Source organism: Dromaius novaehollandiae, chromosome 26 (assembly GCF_036370855.1).
Source record: "Dromaius novaehollandiae isolate bDroNov1 chromosome 26, bDroNov1.hap1, whole genome shotgun sequence".
NCBI classification, from domain to species: domain Eukaryota; kingdom Metazoa; phylum Chordata; class Aves; order Casuariiformes; family Dromaiidae; genus Dromaius; species Dromaius novaehollandiae.
Window position 1 is genome coordinate 3,458,544 of NC_088123.1, and position 12,491 is coordinate 3,471,034.

The window sequence follows — 12,491 nt, forward strand, 5'->3', positions numbered from 1 at the left end:
TACTACGGTTAAGACTTACCCCAAAACCTTCATCCCCGTGAAAAAGCAGCATCGTTTCAAGCCCTTTGGAGGGGACACGGGAGCTCCGAGCTCCTGGCTCCGACCTCCCGCCGGCAGCGCAGCAGGGGATTTGCCCAGCCGAGCGACAGGAGAAATCAAGAGCGATTCATGCAGCGCCGGGCGTTTTAAGGAGAGAAAAGCGTCTCTTGCTTAAGAGGTTAATACTCCAAGAGAGGTATAAAAACGAAACGCGCCCACTTGGAGCCAAAGGACCTCACTCCTGCGGCTCCCCGGCGCCACGCGGTTTGATCGCCCTCGGGAACAAAGCGCAAGCTGGCAGCCACCGCTATTTACATCCGTTTTATTTTCTCTAGAAAAAGTCGGGAGGCGGAGGGGGAGATTTACAGGACACAGCCGACAGCGCCTGGCAGGGACGGCGTCGAAAGGACCGCGCCGGAGCGAACCCGCACGTCGCCGGCGCTCGCGGCGCGGGCACGAACGCCTTCGGCACGCAGGCGCTTTGCCCGTTCCACCTTCTCCCTCCGCGGGTGACGCAAGGAGAGAAGCGGCAGCGAGGAGTCGGCGTGTTTCACAACTTCCCCAGCTCCCCTACGATATCTTCAAGCCACACGGATTAGTAGGCGAGGGAAGTCATGTCGGTTTTTTTCTTTTTTTTTTTTTTACAGAAATACAATATGTTTATGCACAGACTATTTACAGTCAAGCCCTCTCTTGCATATGGTCACCGCCGGGGAAACCCAAAGCACTTCCCCAGGAGGCTGCCGGGGAATCCACGCCGGAAAAAAAGCTGCTGAACGATCAGAGCAGCTCGGCCGGCCGCAGACGGACCGCGGGATGTTTTAGCTTCGGCCGGGAGCAGGCGCGGAGTCGCGCGGTGGAAGAGCGGCGCTGGGATTACCTGCTACGCCGAACCCTCCCGGCATCACGCCGCCGGTTTCAAGCCTTGAAGGCTTCGAATCACCGCGTTCGCTGCTTCGAGTCTTTTATAACCACCGTGGAAAAGACTCCTGATCGTCCTAGCCCTCTTCCATGGAGGCAGCACGGCGCACAAGCGGTGCTCTCCCCAAAACGAGATTCCCCGGTTTCGCTCCGCAGCCCGAGGCCCGGAGAGCGGCTTGATCTCTTGCATAGCCAGCGCTGCTGCAAATGGAGGAGGAAAAGGAACCAGCTGGCCGAAACGGCCGGCGACACGAACTAGACAAGCGTCGGGAAGGGAGGGATCACCGGGAACTGCGGGAGACCTACAACAAGCAGCGCTCCTGTCCTAAAATGACTCGTCTAAGCCTCTGCGCCTTCCAGGCCGAGCTGGTGCTCATCCCTTTCGCTTCCTGGGCTGGCAGCACCGCGCTCGGGCTGCCGTCTCGCTGCTCGAGGCGCTTTAAACATCCTGAAAACAAGATCTTTAAACCAGCGCAAGTTTGGCTCTTTTGCCACCAGCTACCTTTTGGCCGCGCCGGTAGTTGCGGAAGCGCAGGGCTGGTTTTCCTCAGGCGCTGCCAAGCACGCCGAATCCCTACAGCGTCTCTCGGGGCTCGCAGAGGAACAGTCTTTGTCACAGGAGGGGTAATAAACTAAGAGCAGGACAGAAAAACAGCGCGGTTAAAAGGGGGTAAAAAGCGTAAAACAAGTCAGCTTTGCTTGGAGGACGAGAACTTGCATAAAAGCTATAGTCAGAGACGCCCGTTTTCTTGCAGAGGCTCCACCTGCTTCTCAGTAGTTGCCACTATGCAAAAGTCTGGTTTTAATCTTGGCTGAAAAGAGATTTACTCGCGAGATGCTGATGGCAGCCAACCACCGCAGAGGGCACAGGTCGCTGCTCCGAATCCCTGCTGGAGCCGGTGCGGCTTCCTTGGAGTCGGCCCGTGTTGCACCTCCTCCTCGCAAGCCTTGTGACGGTGACGGTCTGCAGCGGCCGGCCCCTGCGAAGCCTGGGAAGAGGGCGGCGAGCCTCATGGATAAAGTGCAAAATGCTCGTGGGATTAGCGCGAGTCAGGAAACGGGAGCGGTTAGAGCGGCGGTGACAGGGCCGCTGTGCCTGTCGCCTGTCGTACAGCCGCGTTTTCCCTGCCGCCGGCACACCGCGCCGGGCGTTGCACCTGTAAATACACCCACACGCACACCCGGCGGTGGCATACACCGTTCTCCAGGTGTTTGCGTCTACACCTCTGCAGAGGCGGGACCGAGGTCACGCGGATACCAGCGCAAGGCTGGGAATTCCTGTCCGATACAGTCGGACGCACCGGCGTGGTTTCCCCGTCCTCCCAGCTGCACGGAGGACGAGATCTCGGATACCACCACGCTGCGACAGCACCACCCGCCCGGGGACAACGCGCCCCTTGCAAACCGGGGCGCGATTTCACCCTCGCGAGCACGCAGCTGGGAACGAGCATCTGGGGTTACGCGGGGGCTGCCGACACCGCGCCGGTCCGTTATTTCAGCAACCCAAACCGGTACAACGCGGAGGGAGCAGGGGGGTTAAAATCACGCTACAAAGTTAATAGAAGGAGGGGTGGTTTTGGAGAGCGTCGTGTGAAGAAACCGCCGGTCATCCGACTCTTAAAACAAGTTCTTTCCTTTGCGCGGAAGAAACCAGGACAGTGAAGAAGGTGCCTAGAAAATGAAGCACTGGTGAAGGGCCCCCGCGGGCTGGGGAGCGCGTCCCCGGCCGAGGACAGTTTGGGGCTGGGAGGAAGCTATTACCGTGCCCCACGGCCCTGGGCAGCATCAGGGGGTGTAAGCCGGCGGCGGCTGGAACTGGTTGATCACTTCGTACTCGGCCGGGTAAGGTTCGTTCTCCTCCATCTCGGACAGGAGCTCCAAGGCCTGCTCCTCTTCCTCGGTGGGATAGTGGCGCAGCAGGTTGGCGGCGGTGGCGAGGATGGAGGCTCCGCCGGCTCCGGCCACCAGGTAGAAGCTCACGGCGAAGGTGACGTAGACCTGGGAGCCGTGGTACTTCTTGTGCTGCTGCTGCTGCGCGAGGATCAGCTCCGAGGCCCAGTAGCAGAAGCCGATCACGGTGGCGCACTGCAGCACTGCGAGGGAGACAGACATTGAGCATCCGAGGGAAAAAAGGAAGACGGAATAAACCAAGTTATTTCACAGTCAAGCTAGCAATGGGATCGCAGAGGAAAGCCACCAGAGAGGGACACCAGGCACCCAGGGCCAGCTCTACTTCGCGGTGGTATAAAGCAGAGCGAGATACACCCAGGCAAAGCCTGGCCTCTGCCCGTGCATGGCAGGAGGGTGCAGCGGGCACTTGAGACAGGAAAAAAAAGGGAGAGGAGGACGATGGTGTGCAGTAAGAACAGCTTAATCTCCAATTTCCTCTTTCACCCCTGGCCAGCGGAAAGAGGTGTTGCGTATGCTCACGTACCCCACTTCCGCCCTCCAAACAGGGCCGGAGCAGGAGCGAGTGCCCTTGGCGTGGCATCGAGGTGAGAGTAGCCAAGCAGCTCCTTCTTAGTGGTCCAAAGAGATTATAAGCTAAAGACAAGCTCGTCCTCTTTACAAGCTCGTCCTCTTTACAAACGAAGGGGAAAGACGGGGGGAGAAAGCAGAGTGCCAGCGAAACAGGTAGCCCTGCGCCACGAGCCGAAGCTAAAAGCTTGGGAAGGTTTCTTGTGACCTGGCGGGAGGGTCACAGACCCATCGGCCTTCTCCGCTTAACGCCTCAGGCAGGCTTACGGCTCAGACCTCCGCCAAGCGGCTCAGGGGCTGACGTGGTTAATTATGTCAGGGATAAGGGGAAGCAAATCTCTTGCAACCTCATGAGGAAGAGGCAGAAAATATGACCTCCACCTTCTTCCTCAGTGAGGCTCAACTCTGTGCTGTGAGATCTCTTTGAAAAATAAAACTTCCCACCCTGTGCCCATTAGCAGACTCTTAATATTCATCCTCAGCTTCTGCCCCTCCACAATTTAGTTGTGATTTTGAATCTACGGTTGCGCCATCTCAGGCGAGGCCTCTTTCGCCGAGGACGTGAGCCACAACCCCTCTGGCTGAAAACAGAGCGGAGGAGAAGCTCCCGAGCTCTGCAGGTCGATGCAGCTCTGAGCTAAAGGGCTGAATTATCGAGGCTGAGAAAAAAGCCAAGTCTCCCAAATAGGGCAAAAAAAAAAAAAAGAGGAAGCGTGGCTTTCCCCGGAGCGGCTGAAAGGGTGACAACCGCCACAGCCACGCAGCGCAGTGCGCCGGGAATTACCTGTGAGGATGTGAGCGAAAGCGTAACGGCGAGTGATCTTTAACGCGGGGTGCTTGGGCCCAAAAACGTCCAGCAGGAAAGCCGAGAGGCTGCAGATGATGCCCAGGAAGCAGAAGGCGGCGATGACCCGGAGCAGCAAGACCGTCTGCGGGTTCATGCAGTAATCTGCGAGCGAGAGAGAAAGTAGAGGGTCAGCCCCAATCTGGGGGGGGTCTCAGCTTCCCAGCGCGATCTGCGAATAAAACAGGCTTTTGCGAGCGAATCCACAGCGGCTTTGCCGCAGGTATCTCGTCCCCGTTGCCGGCCCCGGCGAGCTGCTTCAGCTCCGTGCTCCCACCCACCGTCGAGGCAACAAGCATCAAAAACCAGCAACAGATATAACAACACATACTGGTTTGACCCTGCAGAGCGTTCGCCTTTCGCGTTCGCAAAATCGTTACTGCGACGCAGCTGTCGACAGAAACCAGGATGCAGCTGGGTACCTTTAAATAGGTTTTATAAAACACATGTTCTTTATAGAGCAAATATTTTGTTTTATAAGGTATTATCCCAATGGATATTAAAACTAAAGAACCATAATCGAGACTCCAAAGCAGCCAAGATAACAAAACAGGCTGCGAGGTTACTTCTTTTAAATCAAGCTAGTAAAGAGACTTCTCTAGCAGTGATCCTCATGCCACGTCTCGCTGGCGAGCGGGAGGAATAAGCAATTCTGCTGCAAGGACGATGCCCCGTGAAGGTCACGCGTCAGGGGTTAAACGGAGCCGATCTCCGCGTTACCGCGCACTCCGCAATCGCTCGTGCGAGTCGCAGTCCGCCCGAGCGTGCTAACTCGCTAACCCGGCAGAATTAAATCACGTTTCTCCGCGGATCAGGCGCTCGGGCTCTCCGTGCATCCGCCCCGTGCCCAGACTGCCACTGCATCCGACACGGCCGGAGTTAAGAACGAGCGTCACGAGCGGCTGGTTGCACATGTTTTACTGCCCTGCAGCTCGTTCAGTGCCGGCAGCTGCGTTATCTACGGGCGAGACGAGCGCCCTGGTTTAATTCACGCTTAAGCCGAGTGCTACAGGCCGGGAAATGCAGCAGAGCGACACAAAGAGCCCTGATGCCACCGCGCAGCCCAGCTTCCCTGCAAAAACCAGATCCTGCCCCCGGGGACCCAAACAACCGTCCTTAACCTGCCCTAAACGTACCCCCCTAATTCAAGCATGCACACGTGTCCTCTGCTCCAACGCTGCCCCGCTCGCTGCTGTCCCGGTCTCGCTCTTCACCTGCAAACCTTCGCCTGTGCACGTGGTCCCCTCCCATCTCCAAACTGCAGTCTTACACGTTCCCTTTTTCCATCCTTGACTATATATATATATATATATATATATATATATATATAAAAAAAACCCCAACAATTCCTCTCTCTTGGATGTTAAAATAGGAAAAAGCCTAGTGGGGAGTTAATACCATCTGCGAGGAAGATGCACTGCATCCCCTACCATGGTGCACAGCCCCCCCAGGCTCGGACCGGCGTCCCGGCAAGCGACAGCACAGGCAGTTTTTACCTACGTTTGGATGTAGGAGAGAGCGGAAAAAAGAAAAGACGGGGGGACAACGCTAAGCAGGGTAAAAACGATGGCAAAGAGCAGCAGAAGGCCATTTTGGAAACGCTGCCTGCAGCCTCATTTTTGGGCACAGACTGGTGAGGTAGGGCTGAGGAGCACAAAGGGTTAACACCGGGCAAAGCCCTCGGAGCAGCCCGGGGCTCATTCCTGGAGACCGGCTAAGAGTTTGTCCCCAAACCGGGAAAATAAGCGCAGCGTTAAGCCGCCCGGCGCCGGTGGGCTGTGGACGATCCCGCTGACCCGCGCTCAGCCGCAGGAACAGGTTCACGCCGTGCCAGCGCGGACTTTCCCGGAGAATTTCACAAAAAGCAGCATTTCCAGCGTTTTCCCCCCCCCGGTTTTCCCCGAGCGGAAAGGGTGACTTGCCGGCACGGCCCGCGAGGACGCCACCGAGCAGGGTAGCTAATGCAAGGGGAAAGGCAACGCTCTGGCTCCCGAAAAACGGGAAACAAGCATTTCGGGGCTGGCAGCCCACCTGCAAGATGAGCAGAGGCTGGAAGGTTTGAAGCACCTCGTCTCCCCGCAGCCCACCCCAGAGCCGGGATGGAGCCCCGAAATCACACGGGCGACGGACTGCGGCAGAGAAACCACTGCTCAGGGTCGTGGCCCGGCTGGAACAAGCGCCCGGCACTTCCGTGCTCCTGCCACCTCGTTAATTGGGGCCTCGTTCACCATGAGTCAGAAGCCGCTCCGACGCCTCTTGGCAGGATGTTTGGCTTCACCGCCGCCGTTCGCTTCCCCCGGCGAGGGAGTCACTTCCTAGCAGAGCTGTTTATGCTCGGCCAACGCTGAGTTGACGACGGGAAACACCGAACCGGAGACGCTCGGCGTCAGTCGCTCGCGTACGAAAGCAGAAAGCCCACAGGCGATTTATTTCTGCTTGTCGCCACGGCATAAAACCGGCGTAAGATCATTTTCAGCGAATGACAACCCCAGCTCAGAACTATATAACCCCGTTCACGGCTAAAGCTGTTCGCAAACTTCCATTAAGAGAAATAAAAAGCCCAAAGACGCAGACCCGAAGCAGAAAGCTCCTCCGGGAGTTCATGGGACACTCGCCGAGCTCCCTGCCATCCCCAGACAGCGCGAGCAGCGGTACCACACCGCGCTAGCGAGGAGGGACCCCCTTCAGATAGGAATATTTCTGTCCAAATGAGGCAAAACCGAGCTTCTATTCCCAATACTGCCAAAAGAGCACGCATCTGTGCGTGGCGTTTCATTCTTCCCACCTGCAAAGCAGGGTAAAACAGCTACAGAAGATGAAAACAGGCGTTAATAATGAAGGCAGGCAGGTGCAGTCGCTGCGCTCGCAGCGGGGCGCGAGGCAACAGCTTGCGCCTAGCAGGAAAAGGGGTGCACAAATCTGGCACTTTTGTGCAAGGAAAACGCACGCGCGGGCGGGAAAAGAAAGAAAGCCAAGGTGAGCTCCTCCTCGCCTCCTGCTTTTAAGCCATTAAAAAAAAAAAAAAAAAGAGAAAGACATCCATTTTAATAGAAGACACCACACTTCACCAAAACGCGCTAATAAAAACACTGTGTCCTGCTGGTGCTCTAAGTGAGCGATTCTGGCGGACTCCCTACTCGCGAACCTAACGCCGTCCCTACCAGGAGAACGATTAAACGTGAGAAAAACACACAGGGCAGGGTTTCCGTCGTGCTGCTGTTCAGCTGAAGCTGACAGCCTCAAAGCCTGAGAGCAAATACCAGGCGCAACCCTTCCTCTCCCCCCAGGAGTTTTGCTGAAAGGTTGCAAGTTGGCGAATTTTCAGTTATCTGCGTGACCGTCCTGTCTCACCTTGTCAAAAAACATACGTACGTTACACGCCGTACAGCACCACAGGCTTCGTTCACCTGCGATCTCAAAAACGAACGCCTCAGCAACAAAGTTTTTGTTATTTTTAAATAGGAAGAGCTTGTTTTTAGCTTATAATCTCTTCAGACTGCTAAGAAGCGGCCGATTTTCAGTCCTAGCTAACAAAAGCAGAAGTGGTTCGAAGCTTCTGGGCATCACGGAGCTCCCTGTGGCAACGGCCAGCCCGGGGCACTTCACAGCTGCGATTTTATGAGCCGCTCACCCAAATTCGGTGACGGCCGAGCAGGCAGCACGGGACCGCGAGCTGCCTCCGGGCTCAGCTTTAAACTCCCTGACTCTGCTCACGGAGCAAAGGGACCCGGGGGGAGGTCCGCTGCGTTCGTGGTATTTGGGAATGAACGGTTTTATTTCTGCCCCGTGAAGCTGAATCTCCATGGGGAGCGAGGACGCGACACCTCAAAGCTTAAACATTAAAAGGAGGAAGAAAAAAAAAAAGTGACCTTACCAGATCAGAGTCCAAAAGAATGCGGAAGGCGTCATTAAGAAAAGGCAGTCACAGCTTACGGCTACTCACGCCTTGGCGAGGCTCGGAAGTCCGAGCTGCTTTACCTGCCGCTCCGAGGGGTTTAGGGAGCAGGAAATCATAGCTTGGGTCTTTCCCAGAGCCGCAAAACTAACTACGAAGCCTATCGCGAGGGAGGAGATGCCGCAGGCCTGGTTTGTACGTGTGCAGAGCTAAATCCCGCGAACCGCTTTGCGACTAAGGAGTCGCCAGCCACGACGGCGGGACCGTCACCGAAAGGCCGCGCGGCCCGAGCGAGGGGCGCCAGGGAAGGGGGACAACGGCGAGCCGAACCGCCCCGCGCCGGCTCGTAAAGGGGCTGCGGCGACTGCCCGGCGCCCCCGTGTCCCCCGGCACGTCGCTCCCCGGTACGACGAGAGAAAAGCGGGGGGAAGCGCTGGTTTAGGGGCGCCTGGGGGCTGCCGAGGGGCCCGGGCTCACCTCGGAGCAGCTCGGGGTCGACGTAGCCGAGGACGTCGGCGACGCCGAGCTCCTGGCGGGCGCAGGTGCCGCCGTGGATGCGGAGCCAGGCGGGCTCGGCCAGCGCCGTGCACAGCGCCGTGATGGAGAGGGCGCCGGGCAGCGCCGAGGCCAGGCTGCGCTCGGGCTGCTTGGGCAGGCCGCCGCCCGCCGCGCCGCGCCGCCGCCGCCCGCCGGGCAGCCCCGGCCCGCCGGGGGTGTACATGGCGCCGCCGCCGCCCGCCGCCGCCGCCGCCCCTCGCCGGCCGCCGCCGCTTCCGCTTCCGCCCGCGCCTGACGTCATCACGCGGCGCCGGCGGCGGCGGCGGGAGCGGCGCCATGAAGGAGGCGCTGTCGCTGCTGTGCCGCCTGCCGGCGCACCCCGACTCCCGCTGCTGGTACCTGGCCTGGAGCCCCGGCGGCTCCTTGCTGGCGTCGTGCGGCGGCGACCGCGTCGTCCGCCTCTGGGGCAGGGAAGGTGCGCGGCGGCGGCGGGGCGGGGCTACGGGGGCTCTGGAGGCGGGGCTGGCGGAGGGGGCGGGGCCAGGAGCGGCAAGGGAGGGGCTGTCGGGAGGGGCGGGGCTAGAAGGCCCGCGGGGGCGGGGCTATATAGGAGGGGCGGGGCTAAAGGGGCTCTGAAGGCGGGACTGGAAGGGAGGGGGCGGGACTAGAGGGAATGGGAGGCAGGGGCGGAGCTAGAAGGACGATGAGGGAGGGGGTGTGAGGGGGCGGGGCTAGAGGGCCTAGGGGCGGGGCTAGAGGGATGGTGCAGGGGGCTGTGAGGGAGGGGTGGGGCTAGAGGGGCTGTGAGGGAGGGGCTATGAGGGAAGGGGCGGGGCTAAAGGGACTGGGAAGGAGGACCTGGGGAGGAGGGGGTGTGGCTAGAGGGGAGGGGCGGGGCTAGAGGGACTGGGAGGCAGGGGGCGGGGCTAGAGGGGAGGGGCGGGGCTAGAGGGGAGGGGCAGGAGGGAGCAGGGCTAGCAGGACTGTGAGGGAGGGGCTAGGAGGAAGGGGCGTGGCTAGATAGGGAGGGGCGTGGCCAGAGGGGCTGGGAGGGAGGAGCTGCAAGGAGGGGGTGGGGCTAGAGGGGCTGCGAGAGAGGGGTTAGGGGGTGGAGCTAGAGGGAGGGGCATGCAGGAGGGGGCGGGGCCAGAGCAGGACCCCCGGGGGGGGCAGGAGGCCCCTGGCATGGCCACGCTACCCGTCCCCCCCCGCCCCCGTCCCCGCAGGGCCCGGCTGGGCCTGCCGCGCGGTGCTGGGCGAGGGCCACCAGCGCACGGTGCGCAAGGTGGCCTGGTCGCCCTGCGGCACCTACCTGGCCTCGGCCAGCTTCGACGCCACCACCTGCATCTGGAAGAAGCAGCCCGACGGCTTCGAGGTGAGGCGGCCGCCGCGGGTGGGGGGTCACCACCGTCCCCCCCCACCGCGGCTCACTCCCCGCTCCCGCCGGCAGTGCGTCACCACCTTGGAGGGCCACGAGAACGAGGTGAAGTCGGTGGCCTGGGCGCCCTCCGGCAACCTCCTGGCCACCTGCAGCCGCGACAAGAGCGTGTGGGTGTGGGAAGGTGCGAGGCGAGGCCCCGGCCCCAGCTCCCCCGCGGCCCCCCGGGCAGCGGCGCCGCTCCCGGCTCAACGGAGCCCCTTTTTCCCGTGCAGTGGATGAAGAGGAGGAGTACGAGTGCGTGAGCGTCCTCAACTCCCACACGCAGGACGTCAAGCACGTGGTCTGGCACCCGAACCAGGAGGTGAGAGCTTTCTTCCTCCAACCTCCGCTGCTTTTCCACGGCTGAGGAAACCCCAGGAACTCCTGCAGTGCCGGGAACGTGCCTGACCGGCTCGAACACGGAAAAAAAAGACGGAACAGGGACAAAGGAGCCCTGGCTCTGAGCCTTTCCAGGCCGGAGGGACACAAATCCCCTGCCAGCGAAAGTCGTGACCGCGTAGGGGCTCCCCCAGGGAGGAGGAGGCCTCGTGCCAGCTTTCCATGCAATATTCCTAATTATTTCTTTTCTCTGCCCTCCTTCAGCTGTTGGCCTCGGCCAGCTACGACGACACGGTGAAGCTCTACCACGAAGAGGAGGACGACTGGGTGTGCTGCGCCACGCTGGAGGGCCACGAGTCCACGGTGTGGAGCGTGGCTTTCGACCGCAGCGGCGAGCGCCTGGCTTCCTGCAGCGACGACAAGACGGTGCGCGTCTGGCGCCAGTACAAGCCGGGCAACGAGGAGGGTGAGCAAGTCGAGAGCTGCTCTCGCCCCGTCTCCCGCTCGCGGCGGGGCTGTGAGAGATGAGCTGGTCGTAACCTGCTGCGGAAAATGGAGGCAGGGGACTTGCCCAGGGGCTCAGCACCGCAAACAGCTTCAGAGTCCAAGCTGCCGCTTCCTGGCTCTGCCCAGTGAAGTTTTCCCTTTACATTTCCACGTCAGCTCTCATATCACAGACCTGCTTCTACCTGTCCTTGCCCTGGAGACCCTGCGGTGCCCTCAGCCGGGTGCAGATGGCACCCGTGCCTGTCTCCCCAGGACCACGGGTCACGCTGGCGCGAGCCAGGGCACCCAGCGGTGTCCCGTGGCAGCGGATTTTAGGTTATTCTCTTGCCTTCCAGGGGTGGCCTGCAGCGGCACCGATCCCACCTGGAAGTGCGTTTGCAACCTCTCGGGCTTCCACACGAGGACCATCTACGACGTGGCGTGGTGAGTGGGCTGCTGCCGCGCCTGCCGCCCGTTGCAGGGCCGGGCCGAGGGCGCTTTTCCCTCTCCCGGGGGTTTTCCGTGACCCGTTGCGCCGCCTCGGCTCCAGGTGCCACCTCACCGGGGCGCTGGCCACGGCCTGCGGCGACGACGCCATCCGGGTGTTCGAGGAGAGCTCGCCGGCGGCCCCGCAGCAGCCCACCTTCAGCCTGGCAGCCCACGTGGCCCGGGCGCACTCGCAGGACGTCAACTGCGTGGCCTGGAACCCCAAGGAGCCGGGCTTGCTGGCCTCCTGCAGCGACGACGGCGAGATCGCCTTCTGGAAGTACCAGCGGCCCGAGGTTTGCTGAGCCGCTCGCCCCGGCGGCACCGCTTGTGCCAGGTACCACCGCGGCCCCCACCAACAGGCGCGTTTCAGCCAACGCCAACACCCTCGCTGGCGCACGGAGCGGAACGGCGGAGAGGGTGACCGGCCTCCTCCGCCCTGCGCCGCTCCGGAAATCGGACTTCGTCTGCCCCGTCACCAAACCGGTCTGAACAAACGGGGCGGACGGTGAATTTTGCGTTGAGCCTCGCGGGTGACCCCAAGCCCACGTGGCCGTGGGGGTCCTGCGTGGTGGCACCGGCCTCCCCGAGGACGCAGACGACAGTTCAGAGGCTTCGGGAGAGGGCGCGGGCCGCCGCGTCCTGCCTCCTCGCGCAGACACGCGCCCCTGTACCCCCGCCCGAAGCTCAATAAACCTGTGCTGTCCCGGTAGAAGACTCCGGCTCTTCCTTTCAGCGCTGGCGCCGTTCCCTTGGCGCTAGCACAACCCTCGCCGACACAGACATCGTGCCCGTCACCCTCGGGGGCCAGCGGGCTGGCAGAACAGGCCCTAAGCGCTACACCGGGGGCTGGACAAGCGCTGCGCAAGGACAGGCCCTTCGGGGAGCGGGTTTTACACCTCCCCGTAAAACACAGCCTGAGGGAGGTGGTTACATCAGCTCCTGGGGGTTGGCGCCTGCGTGCTGCTCTCAGACATAGCTACCGGGCAGCTCCGACTGCTTCCGCCTGGGAGCAGCTTGTTTTTCCTTCTGACAAACCCCAACCACATCAGTTCAGTCTCCAAGCAGCTGAACAGCAAGAGCAG

General features: G+C 61.0%; 2 protein-coding genes across 3 annotated transcripts; one reads left to right on the forward strand and one right to left on the reverse strand.

Annotated features, from left to right (window-relative positions):
* Window positions 1–347: 347 nt before the first annotated feature.
* On the reverse strand, window positions 348–8,978 carry TMEM127 (transmembrane protein 127). 2 transcript variants are annotated; one of them, XM_064497893.1, is made up of 4 exons: window positions 8,655–8,978; window positions 4,223–4,387; window positions 2,722–3,053; window positions 348–2,631 (listed from the first exon to the last, which is right to left on the reverse strand). In XM_064497893.1, exons 1-3 carry the CDS (start codon window positions 8,974–8,976, stop codon window positions 2,746–2,748), a joined length of 795 nt encoding a protein of 264 aa, XP_064353963.1. In that variant the 5' UTR covers window positions 8,977–8,978; the 3' UTR covers window positions 348–2,631; window positions 2,722–2,745. The 2 variants fall into 2 exon arrangements, with proteins under 2 accessions (XP_064353963.1, XP_025975615.2); XM_026119830.2 differs by having other exon boundaries at window positions 348–3,053.
* On the forward strand, window positions 8,949–12,121 carry CIAO1 (cytosolic iron-sulfur assembly component 1). Its single transcript, XM_064497892.1, has 7 exons — window positions 8,949–9,150; window positions 9,902–10,050; window positions 10,126–10,237; window positions 10,329–10,417; window positions 10,699–10,900; window positions 11,277–11,364; window positions 11,471–12,121. Exons 1-7 carry the CDS (start codon window positions 9,012–9,014, stop codon window positions 11,709–11,711), a joined length of 1,020 nt encoding a protein of 339 aa, XP_064353962.1. The 5' UTR covers window positions 8,949–9,011; the 3' UTR covers window positions 11,712–12,121.
* The last annotated feature ends 370 nt before the right edge of the window (window positions 12,122–12,491 follow it).